This window comes from Arvicanthis niloticus, chromosome 15 (genome assembly GCF_011762505.2).
Source record: "Arvicanthis niloticus isolate mArvNil1 chromosome 15, mArvNil1.pat.X, whole genome shotgun sequence".
NCBI classification, from domain to species: Eukaryota; Metazoa; Chordata; class Mammalia; order Rodentia; family Muridae; genus Arvicanthis; species Arvicanthis niloticus.
In genome coordinates this window covers 71,522,259-71,547,366 of record NC_047672.1, presented here as the reverse complement: position 1 = coordinate 71,547,366, position 25,108 = coordinate 71,522,259, and the positions used below count along the sequence as shown (strand labels likewise).

Sequence of the window (25,108 nt, the reverse complement as noted above, 5' to 3'; positions counted from 1 at the left end):
TGCAATAAGTCTTCAGTCTTTTGCCTCCATGGTAAATGTAACAAAACTTGAGGACACAGACTTCCCTAGCCAAGAGTTATTTCCAATAGAAAGTGGCGGGGGGGGGGGGGGGGGAAGGGGAGGAGTGTTTTTGGAATGGCAGTCCAGGCAGAGGTCATTCTCATGTTCATGCTGTTAAGACACTGAGTACTAAAACATTCAGTCAATGGACCCTTCCCAAGTGATGTCATAGTTTGTTTTGGTTCTACCTTGTTTCATTAATTACAATTTCCAAGTAAGTAAATGAAGTTATTTTGTTAGCTAAACAGTAAAGCAGGCTTCGAATATATTTAGAGGCAAGCAAGGCAGTACAGGCTTGTGATCCTAGCACGAGAGAAGACAGTAAGGTAATGAGGTCCATGCCAGTCTGGGCTACCCAGCAAGATTCTTAAAAACCACCTCCACCACCAACAAAAGGTCAAAATAAGCCAGGAATGGTGATGTACTCCTTTAATTCCAGCATTCGGGAGGTAAAGGCACACCGATCTCTTGAGATCAAGGCCAGCCTGATCTACAGAGACAGTCCCAGAACAACTAATAAACTGATGTAAATATTTTTCTTTTAAAGGCCAAAACAAAATACAAGAAGTCCCAGGAAAGCAGTAACCAGACATGACTCATTCCCAGCTGTCTCTTCTTCTACTGGAAGTGTTGCTTTGATATGCAGTATAGAGCCCCTTCCCCAGCCAGCTCCACTTTGCTCATACCCAAAGAAAATTCTAGACTCACATTTAACCTACAAATAAATCAGACACAACTCCCCAACACCATTCCCATCCCCTAGCAGTGCAGACACCAAACCATCATTTCTTACAGTCAGACCTTCCTGTCAGCACAGTGGACATCCAGTCGGTCACAAACTGACATTCCTACACTCCCTGAGTAGAACGTTTCAGAGGCTATTCATTCACTGCAAAGGGGAACTACACCTGACAAATGAACAACCAGACATTCACTTGGAAAGGTTTTGACTTTTTAAGGTAGTACTCAAGCACACACAGAGATTTTCTGTTCTAAAAAAGATGTAATGAAAGACTGTATTCTTACCTATCAGTCCCAGCATACTTAATCCAAGAGCTCATGGCAGATCAGACACACAGCTTCAGTGAGTAAAACATCTGCTACTAAGTTACATCCCCAGACCACATGGTAGAAGGAGAACAAACTTCTGCAGTAGATTGTCCTCTGACTTCCACACCGGTACAATATAATATAAATAGAGGCGGGGGTGGGTGGTGGGTGGAGGAGGGAGAAGTTTTAAAAAGTATGAAAGACAGACAAAATATAACATTGTTAAAAATATTTATTTTGATAGTCTATCATAAGTCAGTACAGACGTGTTGAAATGACGTCTCCTCTCTTATCCAGGCGGAGCACACACCTTCCATGTTAGATTGCATCCAAATCCAGATGTCCAAACAGTCCTTTATCCCCAAAGTAAGCTAAACATTTATGAAGAGAAAAAAGTAAATTAACATGGAAACAAAAACTTTCTACACACAGCCGAAGAACCAGGTCTTACACATTCATGTTTGTTTTTTTATTAAACTCATCTTCTAGAGGACAAGAATCCATTAGCAGACAAATTAAAAATAACAAAACAAAATCAAATATATAGAAATATAGTTTTTACTTTTGACTGTGGCTACCTTGAGAAAAGGAAAACTTCAGTTCATATACAAAATGAAGTCAATCAAAAGATAAACAATTATGTTCATTAACTTAAAGCACTAGGGAACTGAAGTAAAACGGTATTATTATTACATAAAGCGCAAATAACACAACAAACATTCTTTTACTGAGTACTTTGAGTGAGACTGTGAAAAGCCCAGACTGCAGTTCCCATTCCTGCCTCTAACTCCCACACATTTGACAGGGATATGGCTACACAAGAGTGGCTCTGACCTAAGGGCTACCATGGCCCACCCCATCCCTAGGAGCCATCAGCCACTATTTCCATTTCTGATAACTCCCACCCAGAATCTTTAACTCACAAAGGGGGACAAACTGCCATAGCATCTGTTAAAGGGAGGGGTACCAGGATCCAAGAAAGAAAAGAGATGTTTCATGTATAAATCTTACTGATTAAAAATGTGACTTTGTGACAATGAGGCTCTGTAGTTTATCTTTAAGGGACATCCAGGCCTTTCTATGCTTAGAAAACACAACACATATCTGTATCAAATATTCACGGCCTCCCATTGAGTCCAAGTATTTCTACATACAGCTAAGATATGAAAGCAATCTCTTCAGCTATTAAGATTTCTTTCTCAATGGAGTAAACACTCAAAAAAAAAAAAAAAAAAAAAAAAAAAAGACAATCTTCCTTGGTCTAACACAGATAACAGAAATGATGATACTCATCGTACTTATGGCTTATATACGTATATACTTACTTATAGCTGGGTGTGATGAATTAAGACTATAGGCCAGCACTCAGAAGGAAGAGGCAGGAGGATCAAGAATTTAAAGCCTAGCCAGGCAGTGGTGGTGTAAGCCTTTAGGCCCAGTGCTTGAGGCATACATAGGCAGGTAGAGATCTCTGGGTTCAAGGTCAGCCTGGTCTATGTTGTGAATTTAAGGACAGCCAGGGCTATATAGAGAGACCCTGTCTCCAAAAACCAAAACTCAAAAAACAAACAAAAAGTTTATTAATCAAGCTACCTGACACGTGCTGTTTACATTTACATTATTTATTTACTGTTATTTAATTCTCATGCCAGCCTAATTTAAGAGGTATTATATTCAATTTATAAAAGAACTACAACTTTGAAAGTTTAATGACCTCTTGAGGAAACATACTTGACACTTGGCAGTATTTGGAAAATATTCCCAGACTGCTTCAGTAGTGGCTATGGTAATGTGTCTTACAAATGAGTTTTTCTCTAAAGAGATAACTGGCTTGCAATCACTGAGCCAATCAGGAGCAAACATATGACTTCACTCCCACTTCACAGAAAAGGAAATTCACAGTTTAAGGAACAATGGCTAAAAAAGGAGCTAATGGGGAGCTGTGCAGGCAAGCTTAAGAACTTGCTCCATGAGGGGCAAGAATCCGAGCACTCAGGTGGTTGAGTTCAAGGCCAGTCTGGTCTATAGAGTGAATTCAAGGCCAGCTTGGGACACACAAGACCTTGCCTCACTTTTCCTTGTCCTCCTCCAAAAAATAAAGCCACACCAGGAAAAGAATCTGTATCATAACAGACTAAAGGAAAGAATAAAATGAGGAAATAAAAAAGTGAAGGCCATATATGAGGAATTCTTACAAACTACCTGCACACTGGGCAAGACTATACAGAGGCTTTGAACATCTACCACCTATCAACTCTGTGTCCTGCTCTGGAGGTAGTACTGAAGTGACAACTACAGATGAAATGTAGAAAACACCTATAGAAACTGGCTCAGTGTAGGCATCTATGAGTAGTATTACTGCCAACTGCCCGTGTCTAATTTGAACGAAGAAGGGTTTGTTGGGGGTCAGGCTCTTGCCTGACATGCACAAGGCCTAGAGTTCATTCCCCCAGCACTCTGAAAAAAGAAAAATTGAAATTTGAAGTACTTCTAGTGTAAGCACTTCTGGCAAGGAATACCCAATCTGTATTTTCTGCATATATCTGAAACACAGCTGAAATCCCACAGCATCACTGCAGTGTCCATGGTTGTCATAGCCACTAGAGTGACAGTCCTTCAGGACCACACCCACCTGTTGAGACTCTGCTTTTACCATGTTCACAGCATTTACATACATGTATATATACAGTTTTCACAAGTTGCTGCATTTTCAAGGTTGAACGTGTTCAAAAGCTTAAATACTGAAGATCTATCTATGAACCAACCTATAAAATACTAGAAGCAGATAGAACCTTTACGAAGTAGTCTTACAGAAAGCTGTCAGATCATGGAGGCATGCCCCTGAATGGGGTGCTGAGACTCCAGCCTATCATCTCCAGGAGGTGAGAGACACCCTCTCATTCCTAATACTGTTATAGACTGTGCTACCGGATCAAAGTATCAGGTTCAAGCAACCATCGAATAATGTCTCCTACACTGTGAGCCAAATAAACCTTTCTTCTTTATAAACTGACTGACTCGTCACAATAATAAAACAGTGACTAATAATAAATATACACACAAAGATATATATACATTAATATACAAACTGTGTGCATGAAAGTTTCAAATAGTTTACATGTATTCATATACTTTGACTTACTAATCTCCTAAGAACTTATCATAAAGAAATACAATCAACAAAAGCTATATGCAGAAAAATGCTTGGAAAGCTGAAGAAATAACTCAGCAGTTAAAACACTGGCTGCTCTTGCAGAGGACCACAATTCAATTCCCAGCACACATACAGAAGTTCACAACTGTCTGTTGGTAATTTCAGTTCCAGAGGATCTGACACCCTCATCTGGCTTCCATAGTCACCAGGCACACACACAGTGCATAGACATACATATAAGCAAAATACTAATACACATAATAACAATAATTTGTAAAGCTTTAAATGCTACATTGTTACAAAAAATACTGAAGCTCCCAAGTAACCAACAAGTAAAAAATATAGGGATATTAATTCTAATTTTAAGTGAAAAGACCAAAATTCTATGTATTGCTGTTAGAATTCAATACACAAGTTTGCTGTTTCATGGGATAAGGAGATAAATTAGTCCTTTTCTTTTTAAAATGTGTATCATTATGATTATAACATAGTAAAGATTTTTAAGGTGGGAGGAAGAAAGCAAAGCAGCTACACAGTAATTAATACGAACTAGGCTAGACCACAATATTTCTTCTAACACCCCAATACTATAATGACTGATCACCCACTTCCCAATGATTGTATACCAATTAATATATGAGCATCTGGCTTCAAATGCTGATAATTAAGAGCATTACCTTAGAACGGACGGTTCAGGCATTCCAGGGTCTGCACCCCTTGTAAATCCTGAAGGGAAAAAATAAAAACTTTCAAATGAAACAATTACAAGTCCAGCAGACAAAATGTCTACAGTCCAATCTGGGACACCTGTGTCAGCTGACTTGTGCTGCTGAAGGTTTCTAGTTTTCACCAGAATGTGGAGCAGCATCCATGGCCATTCAGCAGAAAGGACAGTTGTTTCCACTGTGCACTCATCCTAACATGGCCTTCAGTCATTCCGCAGACTATTGCAAGTCCCAAACCACACTGGAAAACTATGAAAAGCTTAAAGAGGAAAGTGACACCTTTTCTGAAAGTATAATTGAGGGTATCTTATCAAACTCCTCTCTTTATAAAGCAAAAACTCAAGACAGAAAAGGAGAGAAAATAATATACTCTAATTTTAAGTATAAAAAAAACCCTTTACTGTTTAAATACAATGTAAACTCAGTTGATTACACACACACACTCCTTCCTGAATAAATTATTAAAATTAAGAATGTCAAGAACCGTGAAGGGCTAAGTGAGTATGATAGCCAGCACTTGGAATCCCAAGTTTGATAAGAAAAAGCCACACACCACAACTGTGAGGATCTGAATTTTATTCTACTGTCAAGCAACAACTGCTGGTTTCTGACACCGGTAGAAGGTAAGTCTGGGTCAGGCATACACACATTTAGAAGTGCTGGGAAGGCCCTATCAGTACCAATCTTAATACCCTGACTTGGATGCTAGGGCAAAAATCACTGCAATGACAAGCCCTAGGAAAGGAACCAATGAGCATTATCCAGTCCTCAGACGAAGATTCTGATAAGTAGCTAAAGCTTCTAGCTAAACAGAATCTCAATCTAGATCTTTTTAGACATAGCTGTGCAAACCTGTAACCCATTATCCAGAAGTACAGCCAAGCTAGCCTAGGTTGCATGAAAGGGCCTGGTGGTGGTGGGGATGGGAGTGTATCTCAAAAGGAAAAGTCCAGTGCTCCTGTAATTCCAACTACACCAGAGATGAAGCAGAATTGCAAGCTCAGCCAGACACCTACAGGCAGACTATGAAAAGGAAGGCAATCGGGCTGCAAGAACTGTATGGACAACATGACATACAAAAGTAAAGCCAGCAATGGATGGTGGCACATGCCTTTAATCCCAGCATTCAGGTGGTAGAGGCAGAAGGATTGCTGCAAATGCCAGCCTGGTCTACCTAGTGATTCCAGGACATCCAGAGCTATATAGAAAGACCCTGTCTCAAAACAAGTAACAACAACAACAAAAAGTAAGCTGTCACAATTATTTGTCTGATACCTATATAATGTCACTAAGATTTTTTTTTTTTCTCTTTCAAAATAGAGGAGGAAAGAGCTGGATGTGATGGTGCAGGCCTGTAATTCAAACACTTGAAAGGCAGAAAAAGAGAATCAGGAGTTCAAAGCTAGTTTGAGCTACATGAGGCACTGTCTCAACAACAGTAGTACTTAGGAATACCAAGAAAAATACTTAAGTCCTCCCAAAATATCCAGGTTATCACAGCTCACATACACCTCACGACAGCTACCTGGAAAAATATGTCCAGCTTAGCTAAAGGCTCTGTCAAGACTACAAATGAATGTATTTTATCTTACACAATGCAAGTTATCTAAAACAAACCAGAAGCAGTACCTTGTGAGGGTTCTGCTTTAACATGTGAAATGTCAAATTCCATATTCAAGCTCTGAGATCTGGAGCTAAAATCCTCTGCTGTTTCCCTTTTAACTTATGGAATGAATAAGGCAATTAAGATTAAAAAAATTAAAACTACTCAACCAGAACAGAATAATGTCTAGGTGAAAATATACATCTGAAGTATGACTTTATGGCTCGGTTTCTTTCCCTGCAAAACGGGGTCAGTAACTTTTGGGAGAAAAAAAAATCACCGAAATCCTTCATTATACAAGAAGAGCTTAAGCATCCAACTACTGTAATAATCATGCTTTAAGGCAGTGACATTTTAACCTTATTAGGGTCTTTCCACTTAGGCTAACCTACACGAGGGGAAACGCTCTGGAAGTCAAAGAGGGGGTTAATCTTTCTTCTTTTTTCTTTTTGGTTTAGCCCTGGCTGTCCTGGAACTCACTCTGTAGACCAGGCTGGCCTCGAACTCAGAAATCCGCCTGCCTCTGCCTCCCAAGTGCTGGGATTCAAGGCGCGCGTCACCACTGCCCGGCGGGATTAATCTTTCTTTAGGGGTCATATAAACCTAAAATCAACGTTGAAAGGTCTTGCTTTTATTTTACAGACGTAAGTAAGGAATATAAGGGGTTGTGTGACTGGTTAAACGCTACCCAAATTGCTAAAATGAACTCGAAGATGAGTTCTTGAGTCCGGCCAGACAACCTCGCAAAACGTGGACAAGACGGAGGCCCGGTTTATTTTCCCCGCCCCGGAACACCAAAAGAAGACACTGAGACCCACCAACCCCTGCCCTGCGGCTTCTCCCAAATTCTTCAACCACTGACCCAGGTAAATCACGAGAGGAATAAAACCCCAGCGGATAGCAAACTGGCCGCCCTTGAAGAGCTGCTGCAGCCTCTGTTTTGCTTCTTTGCTCAGCTTCACCATGTCGACGATGGACCAGCGGAACGAGGAGGCTCCAGAACTACCACCGCGTCCGAACCCGGGAAGTGAGAGGAGCTGCGCATGCGCCACAGCGGCCTTTACGGCAGGAGTCGTGAGGCATCGCCGACAGAGGCCGTAATCCATCGCCCTCCACCAACCTAGCTCCGCCTTCCCCCGCCCCCAAGGCGTTGGCCTTCCGGGTTCGCTGCTGTCTTCTTGTCCATTACGCATTTTTGTTGTTGTTATTAGTATGAATCGGGCTTTTCCTTGAGGGGGTGGGGCGAGGATTATTTTATTTTTAAAGATAGGGGCTCACTGTTTAAGACCCAGCTGCCCTCGACCCATGGAGCTGCTCCTGCATTGCGTCCCGAATGTTGAAGTTATGGGTGTGCTGAGTTAGCACCGCCTTTTGCTGAGGGTTGCAGTACGTCAATGGAGCAGTTTTGAGGTTTTCTTCGACCTTGTACCCATGCTGTTTACCCATGCTGTTTTCCATTTGCCAACATTTTAAAATGTTGGAAGTTTCGCATGAAATCTGGGTTTATTTGTCTGTTTACCTTTGAGACAGGGTCTTTGTATCGTTGGCTGTCCCTAGAACCGTTTTATGTAGTCCAGGCTGGCCTGGAACTCACAGAGATCTGCCTAGCTCTGCCTACCTGGTGATGGGATTAAAGGCTACACCACCATTTTTGTTTGACTCTTGGCCGGACAGAATACATGTCAACAATCAAACCGGAGTTAATATGTGACTGCTGTTGGCTGCGTGTGAGTGGGGCTTCCTCGTCTTTTGCAAGTTCTAGTACTCAACAAGCCAGAATATTCTGGCCCACATCTTGTCCTCCTTAAGATAGAAGGTTGGTGGTTGTCCTTCGAGTGTTTGATGACAGGTCTAGATTTCTCAAGCTCTAAGAGAGTTCTTTTTTTCGTTTCTTTTTTTTTTCTTTTCTTTTCTTTTCTTTTTTTTTTAATGTGTATGGGTGTTTTGCCAATGTGTGTGTCTGTATCCTGTGTGTGTGCCTATATGCGTACATATTGTCTGTGGATATGTACTCTTGTCCTGATGTTTATTCAGACCAGAGGTGTAGCATTCACCTAGTGTCAGAGTCACAGGTGAGTGTCAGCTCCCTGGAGTGGGTGAAAGCAACCAACCCAGGTCTTTTGCAAGAGTGATACACACTCAGCCACCAAGCCAGCTCTGCAGCCTGGTATTTTTGTTGTTGTTGTTGTTGTTAAGCTTTTAAAAATTGAAATATAATTACATGATTTTCTTCCATTCCCCCTTTTTTTGCCAACACCTCCAGCACTCCCTACTCCCTCTAAAAATTATTGACCTCGTCAATTGCTATTGTCTCTCTCACACACACAAATACATCTGTCTGTCTGTCTATCTATCTATCTATCTATCTATCTATCTATCTATCTATAACCAGCTGACTCCTCTCAATGTTACTTGCATATACACAATTTCCAGGATGACCATTTAGTATAATTGACTAGGGGTCTTATTCCTGAGGGAAGACTTATTTCTCCCACTCTCTGTATCCCTTAACTGCCTGTAGTTCTTTGTTTAGGGGTGGGGCCTCAGGACATTTTCCCCTCTGTCTGCATGTCTGTTGGTATTGTCTTTGTTTAGGTCTTATTTAGACACAATTACCATATTGTGGAGGTATCATAGGGGCAGTTTACCTATCATTGCTATGAGACACAGCAGACTTCTAAATCTCTGGTTCTTACAACATTTTCATCTCTTGTTTTGCAGAGTTTTCTGAGCCTTAGATGCAGAAGTTGTGTTGTAAATATATCCACAGTGCCTGGGCATCCCAGATCAGTGATTCTGCATTTTGACCAGTTGTACTTTTCTTCTTTTTTTCTTTTTTTTAAATTAAATCTTTTATTTAGTATTTTATTTACATTTCAGATATTATCCCCATCCTCCCCCAATCCCACCCAGGAACCCCCTATCCCATCTCCCCTCTTCCTGCTTCTGTAAGGGTGTGCCCCTACCCACACAGTGCCATTTCCCTGCCCTTGAATTCCCCCACACTGGGGCATCCAGCCTTCACGGGACCAAGGACCTCCTCTCCCACCTATGCCTGACAAGGTTATCCTCCCCTACATATACAGCTGGAGCCATGAGTCCCTCTCTATGTGCTCCCATGCTGGTGGTTTAGACCCTGGGAGCTCTGGTTGGTTGGTATTGTTGCTCTCCCCATGGGGCCGCAAACCCTTTTAGCTCCTTCAGTCTTCTCACTCACTCCTCCATTGGGAACCCCATGATCAGTTCAATGGTTAGCTGTGAGCATCTGCCTCTGTATATTTCAGGCTCTAGCAGACCTCTAGGGAGACAGCTATATCAGGCTCCTGTCAGCATGCACTTCCTGGCATCCACATCAGTGTCTACCTTTGATGACTGCACATGGGATGGATACCCAGGTGAAACAGTCTCCAGACGGCCCCTCCTTCAGTTTCTATCCCACGATTTGTCTCCGTATTTGTTCCTATGAGTATTTTGTTACTCCTAAGGACCAAAGCACCCACACTTTGCTCTTCCTTCTTTATGAGCTTTATGTGGTCTGTGAGTTGCATCTTGGGTATTGCATGCTTTTGGGCTAATATCTAATTATCAGTGAGTGCATCCCATGTGTGTTCTTTTGTGACTGGGTTACCTCACTCAGGATGATATTTTCTAGTTCCATCCATTTGCCTAAGAATTTCATGAATTCATTGTTTTTAATAGCTGAATAATACTCCATTGTGTAAATGTACCACATTTTCTGTATCCATCCCTCTGTTGAAGGACATCTGGGTTCTTTCCAGTTTCTGGCTATTATAAATAAGGCTTCTATGAACATAGTGGAGCATATATTCTTATTGTATGTTGGAGCATCTTCTGGGTTTATGCCTAGGAGTGGTATAGCTGGGTCCTCAGGTAATGCTATGTCCAATTTTCTGAGGAACTGCCAGACTGATTTCCAGAGTGGTTGTACCAGCTTGCAATCCCACCAGCAATGCAGGAGTGTTCCTCTTTCTCCACATCCTCGCCAGCATCTGCTGTCACCTGAGTTTTTGATCTTAGCCATTCTGTCTGGTGTGAGGTGGAATCTCAGTGTTGTTTTGATTTGCATTTCCCTGATGACTAAGGATGTTGAACATTTCTTTAGGTGCTTCTTGGCCATTCGAGTTTCCTCAGTTGAGAATTCTTTGTTTAGCTCTCTACTCCATTTTTAATAGGGTTGTTTGGTTGTTTGGGGTCTAATTTCTTGAGTTCTTTCTATATATTGGATATTAACCCTCTATCAGATGTAGGATTGGTAAAGATCTTTTCCCAATCTGTTGGTTCCTGTTTTGTCCTATTGACAGTGTCCTTTGCCTTACAGAAGCTTTGCAATTTTATGAGGTTTTGATCTTAGATAATAAGATCAAATAATAATAAGCCATTGGTGTTCTGTTCAGGAACTTTCCCCCTGTGCCCAGGTATTCAAGGTTCTTCCCTACCTTCTCTTCTGTTAGTTTCAGTGTATCTGGTTTTATGTGAAGGTCCTTTATCCACTTGGACTTGAGCTTTGTACAAGGAGATAAGAATGGATCAATTTGCATTCTTCTACATGCTGACCTCCAGTTGAACCAACACCATTTGTTGAAAATGCTGTCCTTTTTTCACTGGACAATTTTAGCTCCTTTGTCAAAGATCAAAGTGACCATAGGTGTATGGGTTTTCATTTCTGTTCCATTTATCTTCCTGTCTGTCTCTGTACCAATACCATGCAGTTATTTATCACTATTGCTCTGTAGTACAGCTTGAGGTCAGGGGTGGTGATTCCCCCAGAAGTTCTTTTATTGTTGAGAATAGTTTTCCACTATCCTGGCTTTTTTGTTATTCCAAATGAATTTGCAAATTGCTTTTTCTATCTTTATGAAGAACTGAGTTGGAATTTTGATGGGGATTGCATTGAATCTGTAGATTGCTTTTGGCAAGATGGCCCATAATTAATCATGCCAATTCATGAGTATGGGAGATCTTTTCATCTTCTGAGATCTGCTTTGATTTCTTTCTTCAGAGACTTGAAGTTCTTATCATACAGATCTTTCACTTGCTTGGTTAGATTCACACCAAGGTATTTTATATTTTTTGTGACTATTGTGAAGGGTGTCATTTCAGTAATTGCCTACACTCCCGGAACTGTAGCTGGGAGCCTGGGGCACTCAGGACCCATTACCCACCCAAACCTCACCCTCCTATCGTGCTTTTCTATAATGATTTCTGCCTGTCAAGAAGAAAAGCTGCTTTGGTGGGGGTTGGGATCTATGCTTATCCATGGGTATACTCATAAGTATTCAGAATGCAGATAGGAATGATTTTAGCAGAGTAGTGAGTTTAATAAGGTAGGTTCTTATTGAGATCATAATCTCACTAGTCTCTCATTGGCTAGATTCCCAGGAACAGTCACTATTTCCCTCCTGTTGCTCAGGCCTTAAGTCCAACTAGATGCTGTTAGTGACTGCCAAGGTATGAGTGCCACTGTTTGCACCCCATCCCCTCACTCCCGTGTCTTTAATCTTTAAGTACCTCTTTGTTAACTGAGCTGCTCCAGAACAGACACTTCTGTCTGTCTGTTTCAGAAACCTTTCTGTCCATGCTTGACTGATAGATAATGCAGTGAACCTGGCATGGGGCCCGTCCGGCCCAATAGAACTGAGGTAATCTTTTCTGAAACCCTCATGGAGACTTACTATATGGTAGATGCTAGAGATAGAATACTTCTGTGTTTATTTGTTCATTATAAGAGCTAGAAGCTAAGGGCTCATTAGTTTTAGTGCAGGAATGGAATCCAGGGCCTTGCACTTGAATTGCACAGACTGTACCATTGAACTATAACCTCAGCCCAAGATTATTACTGAAGATGTACTTTTCTTTCATCGTTGAGTGGTTAGGAGAGGACTAAATAGTTTATCCCAGTCCAATGTGAATATATATATATATATATATATATATATATATATATATATATATATATATAAGTCTGACTATAAGATTATGCACAGAATGTGCAGAAAGACAATGGAAGAATCTTAGCATTGCCTAAGGAGGTCAAGAAACCAGTATCAATCAAACTGGAGAGGAGGATAAACAAGAGAGGGTAAATCAATAGAACTTGTGGATTATGCTGACAGATGTAGGCAGGGGTGATGGCCAGTTCTGAGTCTGTGCCATTTATCCAGTGAAGAGTTTTACTCCTTGACAGCCATTAGGTGGCATTGCTTTACCTCAACAGTGATTCCTACTACAAGGCTGGCAAATGAGGGCAAACTGTAGTACCTGAAGCTTGTTACCTAATATTCCTCAGATATAGTTTTTGTTAAAAGAGGAAGGTTTAGATATATGTCAATGTGACTGTGTGTCCTTGATGTGTCTCCAGGTTCAGGTCTCAACAGAGTACATATAATATTATAAGAACCAAGAGCTAAGGGGTCTCATCTCCCTCTCTGTGGTCTTCACCCATACTAACTAATCAACATACAAGTTTCTCTTGGTATTCTGACAAGAGTACTACCCTTATTCCCCCCTTTTCCAAATGTCCCTAAGGGGTTGCCAAGGCCTACCCCTTATGGTGGTTTGAATATGCTTGGCCCAGGAGGTGGCACTATTAAGGGTTAAAACCTTGGTGAAGGAAGTGTGTCATTGTGAGCATGGACTTTAAGATCTTCCTCCTAGCTGCCTGGAAGGCAGTCTTCTCCTAGATGCCTTTAGAACAAGAGGTAGAACTCTCAGCTCCTTCACTGACCAAGCCAGCTTAGTCAGTGAACATTAAGGAGTGAGGATTAAAAGAAAAGAGATGATTAGACAATATTGCAGCATGGCCTCAGCCAGTTCTGAGGCTGAGGCAGGTTTGTGTTTTCCTAATTTCCTAATTTCCTAATTAAACCATTTTAATTACATGCAAGTATTTAGGTCATTCTAGGTTGAGGAACCAACAATACAATAGATACTGTGAGAACAAAATTTGAAAGCAGCATTGTAACAATAACAAAAATTCATGGTCAGCAAAGACCACCAACAATTTGTTAAATATAGTCATAATAAAAATATTAAGCCCCTGCAGGGGCAGGGTGACAAAAAATAAAGGCATACAAGGGCATGCCCAGACAAGTCCAAACAAGCCCAAGTGAGTAATGGGCTATCTGGTGTTTACTTTTCTCTCCCTCCCTTTTCTGGGAGGTCCGAGTTTCTGCAAGTTCTGCCAGTTCTGCAAGTTGCTGATGTTTGAAATATCCAATCATATGTAACCGCGCCAAATTTTCCCGCTCTCCCCAACCCCTACCGATAAATATCCCAAGTTCCCTGGGTCTAGGGCGCGCGGAACCTCTATCTCCTGTGTGAGATATGTTCCAGCCCGAGGGCCCTCGTCATTAAACCTCCTCTGCAATTGCATCAAGAATGTCTCTCGTGTGTCCTTGGGGCGTGCAGGTCCGGACTTGGGTGAGGGTCCCCTTGCCGGGGGGGTCTTACAGAGGGTCCCCTTGCGGGGGGGGGGTGTCTTACATTTTGGTGCATTGGCCGGGAAGTGCGCGACCCCTGGACTCACGACACAGACCTCTTGGAGGTAGGTCTGTATGAGTGGAGTGTGTCTGAGTGCAGCGCTGCTGTCTGTGTCTCTGTGTTTTGGTTTCTGTGTCTGTGCCATGGTTTCGGTTTCGGGCAGCGGTCACTACAGGCCGTCAGGACTTAGTGACCAGCGGTAGCTGCAACCCTGGGGGACACCCTAGAAGAGCTGGGAGAGCCAGCTAGGTCAAGGGATTTGACCATCTGACGGTCGAGGGATTCGGCCGGGTGGTTGAAAGATTCAACCGTTGAGTTTCTGAATCTGGGAGACGGAGTTCTCCATCTGGAGGAGAAGACATGGTGTGCTTCTCCATCTGAGGTCGCGTTTGGCTGATGTGGCCAGGTGTGTTTGTCTGTGTTTTCTGTCCCACCCGTGGCAAGGGTGCGGTATCTGTGTTGTTTATGCCACCCGTGGCATAAACTATCTGTGTTATTTGGTTTATATGTTCTTGGACTCTGACTGACAATCGTTTCTTTTCTTTTCTTCTGGACTGAAATTACTGTGTAAAACATCCTAAGTTTAAAAAGAGATAACATGACCACCAGCAGAAAAAGAGATAGAACAGCTGGTGAGTGCTGCTGCAGAACAGTGAGACAGGCAGGTCCTGTCCCACAGCTTATAGCCAAGAGAAAATTCTGTTTCTCTGCTGTTAGCAGAGGCTACGGAGGAGATAGGACATGCAGGTCTTCTGCCCGCTGTGGTCTGAAAGGCGAGACGAGTTCCCAGCCTCCCACCAATGATAAATTGAGGTGTGGGCAGCAGCGCGGGCTGGGAGTGATCGATGAGCATGTGGGGGTGAGCTATCTGTGTTTTTTTGTTGTTGTTGTGCCACCCATGGCAGGGGTGAGCTATCTGTGTTTTATGTACCACCCGTGAGAAGGGTGAGCTATTTGTGTTGTTTTTTATATGTGTGTGTCTTTTCTTGGCAAATCATCTGTGTGTTAGCTGTTAATCTACTGTGTTAAACATCTTGAGTTAAAAATAGGTAACATGATTGTCGGCAGAGAGGAATGAAGCTGCCGGTACAAAAATACAGCTGCAGAAAGGCGGGCAGGTCCTTTAATAAGAGGCGGCTACCTCGGTTCGTGCTCGCGGTTCGTGTTCCTACAGCCTGCCTACCGCATATAGGGTATACTCCAGGTAACAGCACATGGAGGGTGCCCGAGCCCAGCCCACACTTGGCGGGCGACAACTCATGGTTCCCCAGCACAGCAACAGTGTGCAACAGCTAACTGATAATTCGCCCTGCTCTGTGGCCAGGAGAAGGGCACCAGCAGAAAGCAGAAAAAGGGAGCCAGCAGTTTTTTGGCTTCTGTAATAAAAAAGTTGATAATGATTTTTCCCAGTTTAATATGTGAAAGAGTGCTTTTTTCTTAAATTACAGCTAAAAAGTTACAGGTTGTCCTGAGTCAGAAAAATATATATATAGGCTTCCGTTTTGAAAAAAAAAAAATGCCATTGCTGTTTGAGACAATTTCATTATTTATATGAGACTTTCATTAAGATTTGGTTCAAAGATGAGAGTTCAGACAAGATAAAATTAAAAAAGTAATAAAGACTTGTGCTCATATGTTAGATATAAAATGTTTACTTTCCTGTTCTTGTTGTAAATCACTTCTAAAACAATATTCTAATCAAAAATAACTTTTAAAAGGTTTTTATAGAACTATGACCAAGGTTTCTATTTTTGCCAAAAGTTAAATTCAAATGAGTGTCTAATGTAACTCAAGTTGCCTTTTGAAAATTGTTAATACTGTGTAAATCTTTAACATCGTAATAGTCCTTACTGTGAAATGATATTCGTTCTGATTTAATTTCTTTCTTAGAGCTTCAGAGGTGAGCTCACATTACACCTGTGGACAAGGTACTGTTTACAGACTGAATTAAATTGTGGTCTCTAGCGTGATGTGAACAGCAGTCATGCAGCCTCACAGATACATTAGTCTGTACAGAGTCCTAAAAGACTATTTACTACTTTTACAGGTGATCAAAGTAATACATAAGATAAGAGCCTTTCTTCCACAAGACCCTTATAGGTTCTAGTCTTCAGGAGTAAAGAACAAGAGAGGACACTGAAAGAATGTTCCCTCAGACATGGGGACCCCATCAATTGATCAGGCTGTGGTCAACAGTGGGTTACAGAAGGTAAGGGACACCCAAAGGCCCACGCCAAATTCCATTGACAGATCTTGAGAGAGCTAGAGACTCTGTCAGTATAGACAAGGCTTCAGAGGCTAGAGAGACTACAAAACAAGTCATTGAAAGATTTAGGAGTATACTATACTATATCAGGGAAAAAGGAAAAGAGAAGAAAGATAAGATAGATGGGATCATAGACAGGGTTAAAATTATTGGTGGTAATAGCAAGTGAGAGAAGGTTAAGGAGTAGAGAAAGGTTGCCGGGAAAGTCTAAAAGAAAGGAATAGAGAAGAGATTAGAAGTTAAAAGGTTTACTGTAAGTTGCTGTGAAAGTCTAGAGGAAAAGAGTGGAAAAGATAGAAAGTCTAGAGAGAGGGAAAAAAAAAGAAAGGTGACAGGGAAAGAATTTACAGAAAGCAGAGAAGAGGGACTCCAATCAAAGAGAGATAAGAAACTCCTTTAAAAAAGGACCAGTTTGCACATTGCAAATAAAGGAGCCAGCTTCAGGCCCAAGAGTGCCCTAACAAATAGAAGCCAGGGACAAGAAATCCCAGGCCTTGAAAAACATCCCAGATGGTGAAGATATTAGCTCTGTGTAAAGACAGCGATTAAGATAGACAGGGTCCTCCTCCAGGCCAATGGGCCAAAATATATTTATGGACTACCCGAAAATGGTGGACTAAGAGATGGGCTGGGTATCCCATTCATTTATGGTCATCCTAGGCTGCTCCTATCCCCTGTCTGGTTGAGGAGATACCCCCTAAGATGGACATCCAGATACAACACTTCCTGGGCTGCAACTAACTGACAAGAATTCAACGGATAAAAGACTGACTTCAGCCAGGAGCCGAGGTAACCTGCTTTACAGACGGAAGCAGTTTTCTCCATGCTGGTCAGAGGCAAGCCAACACTACTGTGGTGGACACAAATGTCATCTGGACTGACTCCCTACCCCTGAGATCATCGGTGCAGAGAACAACCTTGGAACTTGGGGCTGACAAGAAGACCAACATCTGCATAGACAACAGGTATGCTTTTGCCACAGCCCATGTCTGCAGGACTACATACCAAGAGAGGAAACCCTGATGAAGCCAGCAACTGTGAGTACTCGTTGCCCAGGACACCAAAAGGGAGGAGACTCAGTGGCCTGAGGCAATAACCAGACAGATCAAGTGTCTTGATACGGCAGCCTGTTCCAGTTGTGGGCCTAAGAGATGGCCTCACTTAAAACACAGAATAAGAAAAAGAACTCAGATTGCTAGCCATCCTGCCAGATGCTATCTAGAGGAAAAGAGACAATGGTGCACACAAAAGGGAGAACTATACTCCCCAGAAAGCAAAGGGTTTACCAGGCTAAATGCACAGATGGACTCTTAAGATATGAGTACAACCAAGCAGCTAAGAGATTTAAAGCATATAATAGACTTCAGGTTTTGGGCTAGAAAAATAATAAGATAGTGTAGGATATGCCAGCAAGTAAAGGCTTATGAGACTTAGAGTGAATTAAAAAATACCTAGAAGAGAACAGCCTAAAATAAAAGTTTTCCGAAGGTTTTCAAATGTCTGAGATAATTAGATCAGATAACAGACTTGCTTTTGTCTCTAAGATAAGTCAGGAATTGTCAGAAATATTAGAGACTAATTAAAAGCTCCACTGTTTATACTGTTTCCAAAGTTCAGGACAGGTAGAGAAAATATACAGAACCCTAAAACTAATTGCTCTCTGGAACTGGCGCTGGCTGGAGACTGTCCTTTGTCTTTGTTCCTTACCCTTTGTTCCATTTTGTGTGAGAAATGATTTTTCAGGCTACTAAGAGACTGTTCCTGGAGCTGTTGGTCATTTGACTTCCTTGAAGTTCACCATCACCACCCCTGACTGATGCCAACTGGAGAAGATCCAGATGCCTGAACAACCCCCTACTCTTTAACTCCAGGTCTTCTAAAGAGCAGCAGGCCTTGATTCCTGAGACCACCCCAGAGGCACAGGGAAAATGCCGCCTTGGAGGGTGAAACTTAGTGTGTACACCCAAGGTTAAATGACAGCTTGTGATTACAAGATTGAAGTTAAAATGTGAATCTAGAGTTATATAGATTTGTTCCTTTTGCAATTTCTCTTTATTATATATCTGATTATATATATATATATATATAAAAGTCAGAGGACAACTTTAGAAGTGTGTTTCAAAGAAAAGAAAATGTTTTGAGGCCCCTAGTCAGTAAAATAGAGCCCAAGGAGTCCTGATAACAGAAACTTAGTGCCTAAAATTGATAAATGGTGAGTTTACAGTTCAAGATTAACCCTTTATTTATCTACTTCTGTCTTTGATGAGGTCAAAGATTATTGTGTACTTGTCTAGCTAGTCTCCTAGGTTTATTACCACCCTGAAGACACTTTTATATGTGAGTTTGAGATACGCCCTAGACACTTCTGCAGAGAGCCTATTTCTTTGACCCTAGCTACCATACTGGGACTTGGAGTGGCCGCAGGAATAAAAACAGGTACTGCTACACTAATACAGACACCCTGTTATTTCCAATAGCTAAGAGCTGCCATTGATATAGATTTGAGAGCCTTAGAACAATCAGTACTTCCCTTTCAGATATTGTTCTGCAGAACAGAAAAAAAGATTAGACTTGCTGTTTCTTAAAGATAGAGGACTGTATGTGAAAGGTCCGGGACTCCCCAAAAAGGGGTCCACTTAAGTCTCAGGATAACACGCACCCAAAGGACACACGAGAGACCGTCTTGCTGTAAAATACATGAGGTGGTTTATTATATCAGAGCTCTGGGCCAGCCCATATCCCCATATCTCACATAGGGGATAGAGGGACTGACCTCGTGGCTCAGGGGCATAGCGCTTATATATGGGCGGGGTAGGGAAAAATAGAACTTTCGCGCGGGTGCACAGGATTGGTTGTTTTACCTTTTTTGAACACTAGTAGGCCGTACCATGGGGCAGGGTGTAGTTCTTCCCTTGGCCAGTCAGTTTCTGGGATGTTCTTAATAGGCCTTTGTACTGTAACTCCCCCCTCCTCTGTAACTAATTAGATGGACCCAAACCTGCTGGCAGGTGCTTTTCTGCCCAAGGTCTAAGGCGAAAAATTTATACATATTTGATAAGATGGCCTTTATAATTTTTCACTCTACATCCCCACTTTTTCCGATTTGGTTATGTTTTTAATCATAAAAACTCAATTATTAATAGTCTATTTTCACCCCACTTTTTCCGATCTGGATCTTTAGAAAAATTTAAACTCCAGTATCATAATTATCATTTTTTTTTGACCCAAAGTCCTATATTGGTGGCGCAACACAAAAAGTTGAACAGCATTTATTCTTTCTCTAACAAAAGTTACTAATCTATTTTAAATGTAGGGGCCTATGGTTAAGAGCAAAAGTAAAATCACAAGGGGTCCAGCAAGGGAGGATTGAACCAACTCTTGAATCAAAGTTGCTGTGCATCTCTATCTTGTCTCTGGTCTAACTTTTTTTCTGAATTTACTCTCTGGTCACTCTTGAATGGTCTACATAATAGTAACATTTTTTCTTAGAGCAGCACACAGACTTTCTCCTTTAAGAAACAGCAAGTCTAGTAACAACTTAACTTTGTTACTGACTGTTCTAGGGCTCTCAAATCCACATCAGTGGCAGCCCTCAGCTGATGAAAGTAATGAGGTGTCTGTATCAATGTAGTTACACCTGTCTCTATACCTATGGCCACTCCTAGTCACAATGTAACAGCTAGAGTCAAGGAAAATAGGCTGTCTGCAGAATCATCTAGGGTGTATCTCAAACTCAGTTCAAGAGTACCTGCAGGATCTAGCTGGACAAGTACACAATAATCTTTGTTTTCATCAAAGATAGCAGTGGAAACACATGGTGTTAACCCGGAGCTGTAAGTCTACCATTTATCAATTTTAGGCACTAGGTATCTGTTAGCAGGGGTTCTTGGGCTCTATTCTATTGACTAGGGGTTTCAAAACATTTCCTTTTCTTTGTAGCACACTTTCAAAGTTGTCTTCTGACTTTTCCACATTTTGTGGCACATAGCTGTCTACATATACATAAAACCACATATATAATAAAGAGAAATTGCAAAAGGAACAAGTCTATATAACTCTAGATTTACATTTTAACTTCAATCTTGTAATCACAAGCTGTCATTTAACCTTGGGTGTACACACACTAAGTCCCACCCTCCAAGGCAGCATTTTCCCTGTGCCTCTGGGGTGGTCTCAGGAGTCAAGGCCTGCTGCTTCTTTAGCCTTGTAGAATAGCAGAAGACCTGGAGCCAAAGAGTAGGGGGTTGTTCAGGCATCTGGATCTTCTCCAGTTGACATCAGTCACAGGTGGTGATGGTGAACTTCAAGGAGGTCGGATGGTCCACAGCACCAGGAACAGTCTTTTAGTAGCCTGAAAAATCATTTCTCACACAAAATGGGCATTCTGGGTATGGAGCAAGAACAAGGGACACTCTAGCCAGCGCCAGTTCCCAAGGGTAGTTTAATTTTAGGGTCCTGTATATTCTCTCTACCTGTCCTGAGCTTCGGAGACAATATAAACAGTGGATCTTCAATTCCTGACTTACCTTAAAACTGCTCTCTGATCTAATTATCTAGGACACTTGAAACCTCGAGAAGGTCCCTATGTTAGGCTGTTTTTTCCTAGGTATTTCTTATTTATCCTAAGTCTTATTATTTTTCTGGCTCAGAACCTAAGGTCCCTTATACACTTTAAGTCTCTTGGCTACTTGGTTGTATTCATATCTTAAGAGTCTATCTGTGTATTTAGCCTGGTAAATCCTTTGTTTTCTGGGGAGTATAGTTCTCCCTTCTTGTGTGCACCATTGTCTCTTTTTCTCTAGATAGTATCTGGCAGGATGGCTAGCAATCTGAGTTCTTTTTCTTACTCTGTGCTTTAAGTGAGGCCATCTCTTAGGCCCACAACTGGAACAGGCTGCCGTATCAAGACACTTGATCTGTCCGGTTATTGCCTCAGGCCACTGAGTCTCCTCCCTTTTGGTGTCCTGGGCAATGAGTACTCACAGTTGCTGGCTTCATCAGGGTTTCTTCTCTTGGTATGTAGTCCTGTAGACATGGGCTGTGGCAAAAGCATACCTGTTGTCTATGCAGATGTTGGTCTTCTTGTCAGCCCCAAGTTCCAAGGTTGTTTTCTGCACCGATGATCTCAGGGGTAGGGAGTCAGTCCAGATGACATTTGTGTCCACCACAGTAGTGCTGGCTTGCCTCTGACCAGCATGGAGAAAACTGCTCCCGTCTCTCGGCTCCCGGCTGGAGTCAGTAGGAGGAGCATTTCCTCTACCTGTGAGTTCTTGTCAGTTAGTTTCAGCCTGTCTGGGCCCCAATCCTGGGGAGTAAGTCTCAACCCAACAGAGGGTAGGAACAGTCTAGGATGACCATAAATGAATGGGATACCCAGCCCATCTCTTAGTCCACCATTTTCGGGTAGTCCATGAATATATTTTGACCCATTGGCCTGGAGGAAGCCCCTGTGTCTATCAAAAGTTGGGTGGCTCCAAGCTGCCCCGTCTATCTCAATAGCCGTCTTCACACAGAGCTGTTATCTTCGCCACTTGGGGTGTTTTTCGAGGCCTGGGATTTTCTGGCCCTGGCTTCTATTTTTTAGGGCCCTCTTGGACCCTGAAGCTGGCTCCTTCACTTGCAATGCGCACACTGGTCTTTTTCAAAGAGTTTTATCTCTCTTTGATTGGAATCCCTTTTTTCTGCTTTCTGTAAATTCTTTCCTGTCACCTTTCTCTTTCTTCACCTCTCTCTAGTCTCCTCTATTTCTCTCGATTCCTCTGGACTCACAGCAACTGATCTCTATTCTTCTTCTCTACTCTTTTCTTCTAGACTTACACTAAACCTTCTCTATTCCTCTTTTCTATTTCTTTCTTTTAAATCTTCTCTCACTTGTTATTACCATCAATCATTTTAATATGTAGTATACTTCCTAAATCTTTCAATGACTTATCTTGTAGTCTCTGTAGCCTCTGGAGCCTTGTCTACACTGACAGAATGTCTCTATGAGCTAGTCTAGAAAGGCTGTGGGTAACTTATCTGATCTCTGCTTAACCTCATGTGTCCTGATCAAACTTAGTGGGGTCTCATATAATCTTTTCTCTCAAGACCTATCAGCGGAATCTGGCGTGGGCCTCTGGGTGTCCCTTACCTTCTGTCACATGGAGGTCTTAGTCAAATCTGCTCCAAATTGACCTGCTGCTGACCACGGCCTGATCAATTGACGGGGTCCCCAATCTGAAGACCAGAACCTGCAAAGGTCTTGTGAAAGCAAGGCTTTTATCTTATCTGTAGCATTTCACAGCAAGGATTATTAAGATGTTGAAGGTTCATACAGTTATTAACAATTTTTAAAAGGCAACTTGAGTTATATTTGACACTTATTTGAATTTAACTTTTAACAAAATAGAAACTTTGGTCATAGTTCTATAAAAACCTTTTAAAGAGTTATTTCTGATTATAACAAGAACAATAAAGTAAACATTTTTATGTCTAACGTAAGAGCACAAGTCTTCACCACTTTTTTAATTTTATCTTGTCAGAACTCTCATCTTTGAACCAAATCTTAATGAAAATCTCATATAAATAATGAAATTGTCTCAAACAGTAATGGCTAAAAAATTTATCAAAACTGAAGGATATATATATATATATATATATATATTCCTGACTCATATATATATATTCCTGACTCATATATATATATTTCTGACTCAGGGCAGCCTATAACTTTTAAGCTGTAATTTTAGAAAAAAGCACTCCTTTATTTATAAAACTGGGAAAAATCATTATCAACTTCTTTATTATATACAGAAGCTAAAAAACTGCTGGCCCCTTTTTTTTTCTACTTTCTGCTGGTGTCCTTCTCCTAGCCACAGAGCAGGGCGAATTATCAGTTTTTCTTGTGTAAATCAAGACTGCCTCACAAGTAAGTTTTAAACTAAATTAAGTAAGCAGTTTTAACCAGTTCTTGTCTCTCTTTTTTTTTTTTTTTTTTAAAAAAAATAATTAACTCTCAGGTGAACAATCTTGCTGCGGCTGTTTGTCTAGCTGTCCTGGCTCCACTGCCAGGTTTTTTTTTTTTTTTTCTTTTATCACCTGGGTTCTCATCTATCTTCATAGGCGGCAGGTGGAAAACCGCCATTTGTTGCACTAGTGACCTCAAGGTACCCAGTACAGCCAGGAATACCAAACTAGGTAGCTGTTGCACGCTGTTGCTGTGCTGGGGAACCACGAGTTGTAGCCCGCCAAGTGGGGGCTGGGTGAGCGGGCTGGGTGAGGGCACCCTCCATGTGCTGTTACCTGAAGCATATCCTACATGCGGTAGGCGGGTTGTAGGAACACGAACCGCAAGCACGAACCGAGGTAGCTGCCCCTTATTAAAGGACCTGCCCGCCTTTCTGCAGTTGTATTCTTGTATCTGCGGCTTCATTTCTCTCTCTGCCGGCAATCATGTTACCTATTTTTAACTCAAGATGTTTAACACAGTAGATTAACAGCTAACACACAGATGATTTGTCAAGAAAAGACACACACATATAAAAAAACAAAAAAAAAATACAAATAGCTCAACCCTCTCACGGGTGGTACATAAAACACAGATAGCTCACCCCTGCCACGGGTGGCACAAATAACACTTAACTATATTTGGTTACGACCCCAGATGGAGAAGTTTTACCCTGGCGACAGGGGAGGGGCCGGCAGCCATCTTGGCTGTAGTTCCCTAAGCCACAGGGCCTGCTGGGTAACGTAGTTTTTAGGTTGGACACCATCTTGGAAGTGTCTCTAGCAGACAATCACTCGCGACCCGTGACGTGAAGAACGGCCTGAAGGGCTGGCGCAACCTGCCTGTTTTCCCCGCCTATCCGTGTTCACACAGCCTGCCCTGCCCGCGTTCACTGTCAGCCCACCGGTCCTCTCGGCGGGAGGGCGTCTCTCCGTGCCGCACATGTGGCGCCACGTGGCTCTCCGTGATTGTTTCAAGCTCGGCTCTTTCTCCCCAGCGTGCAGCCGAGGGGAGAGGCTGTCACATCTCATTAAAAAGAAACTCAAAACAACATATAGACAACATATAGATAAAGGACATTAACATTAAAACATAGTCATCCGCGTCTAGACTTAAACAACCAGCTAAACTCGAGTCACAACTGGAAAAGCATCCACAACCATCTCCCGTGCAGGGAGCACTCCAGCTCCTTCCTACTGGGACGTCTCCCAGATATTTGCAGCTTCAGGCCATTGGACCTCACGGTCTCACAACGGCAGCTGACAAACACTAGAATCAAACCAGAAAACAGAATCGGCGGCACACTCATTGGATCTCACGATCACACAATGGCAGCTGCCAGAAAAACGGAACCAGAATAGAAAACAGAAGCGGCGGCGGGTGCACCCAAATATAGCTCACTCACACAGACACACAGACAGTACACAGACTTAAACCCACCTCCAAGGGGTCTTCGGAAGTCCTGGGGTAGCTGCGTAAGCCTGGACGAAAGTTTCCCGGTCAGGGAACCAAGATGAAAGGTCCGGGACTCCCCAAAAAGGGGTCCACTTAAGTCTCAGGATAACACGCACCCAAAGGACACACGAGAGACCGTCTTGCTGTAAAGCACATGAGGTGGTTTATTAAATCAGAGCTCTGGGCCAGCCCATATCCCCATATCTCACATAGGGGATAGAGGGACTGACCTCGTGGCTCAGGGGCATAGCGCTTATATATGGGCGGGGTAGGGAAAAATAGAACTTTCGCGCGGGTGCACAGGATTGGT

At 42.2% G+C, this 25,108-nt stretch overlaps 1 protein-coding gene across 1 annotated transcript; it reads right to left on the bottom strand.

Annotated features, from left to right (window-relative positions):
* Positions 1-1,324: 1,324 nt before the first annotated feature.
* Positions 1,325-7,640, bottom strand: Tomm7 (translocase of outer mitochondrial membrane 7). Its single transcript, XM_034519291.2, has 3 exons — positions 7,455-7,640; positions 4,942-4,990; positions 1,325-1,481 (listed from the first exon to the last, which is right to left on the bottom strand). The coding sequence occupies exons 1-3, from the start codon at positions 7,555-7,557 to the stop codon at positions 1,466-1,468; spliced, it is 168 nt and encodes a 55-aa protein (XP_034375182.1). The 5' UTR covers positions 7,558-7,640; the 3' UTR covers positions 1,325-1,465.
* Between the last annotated feature and the right edge of the window lie 17,468 nt (positions 7,641-25,108).

Bases quoted from the DNA above. Each gene is read 5' to 3' on its own strand.
- Tomm7 (XM_034519291.2), bottom strand. From the start codon at position 7,557: ATGGTGAAGCTGAGCAAAGAAGCAAAACAGAGGCTGCAGCAGCTCTTC. The intron at 4,991-7,454 runs GTCAGTGGTTGA...TTTTCCCTTCAG, and splicing joins TCCTCTCGTGATTTACCTGG to GATTTACAAGGGGTGCAGAC.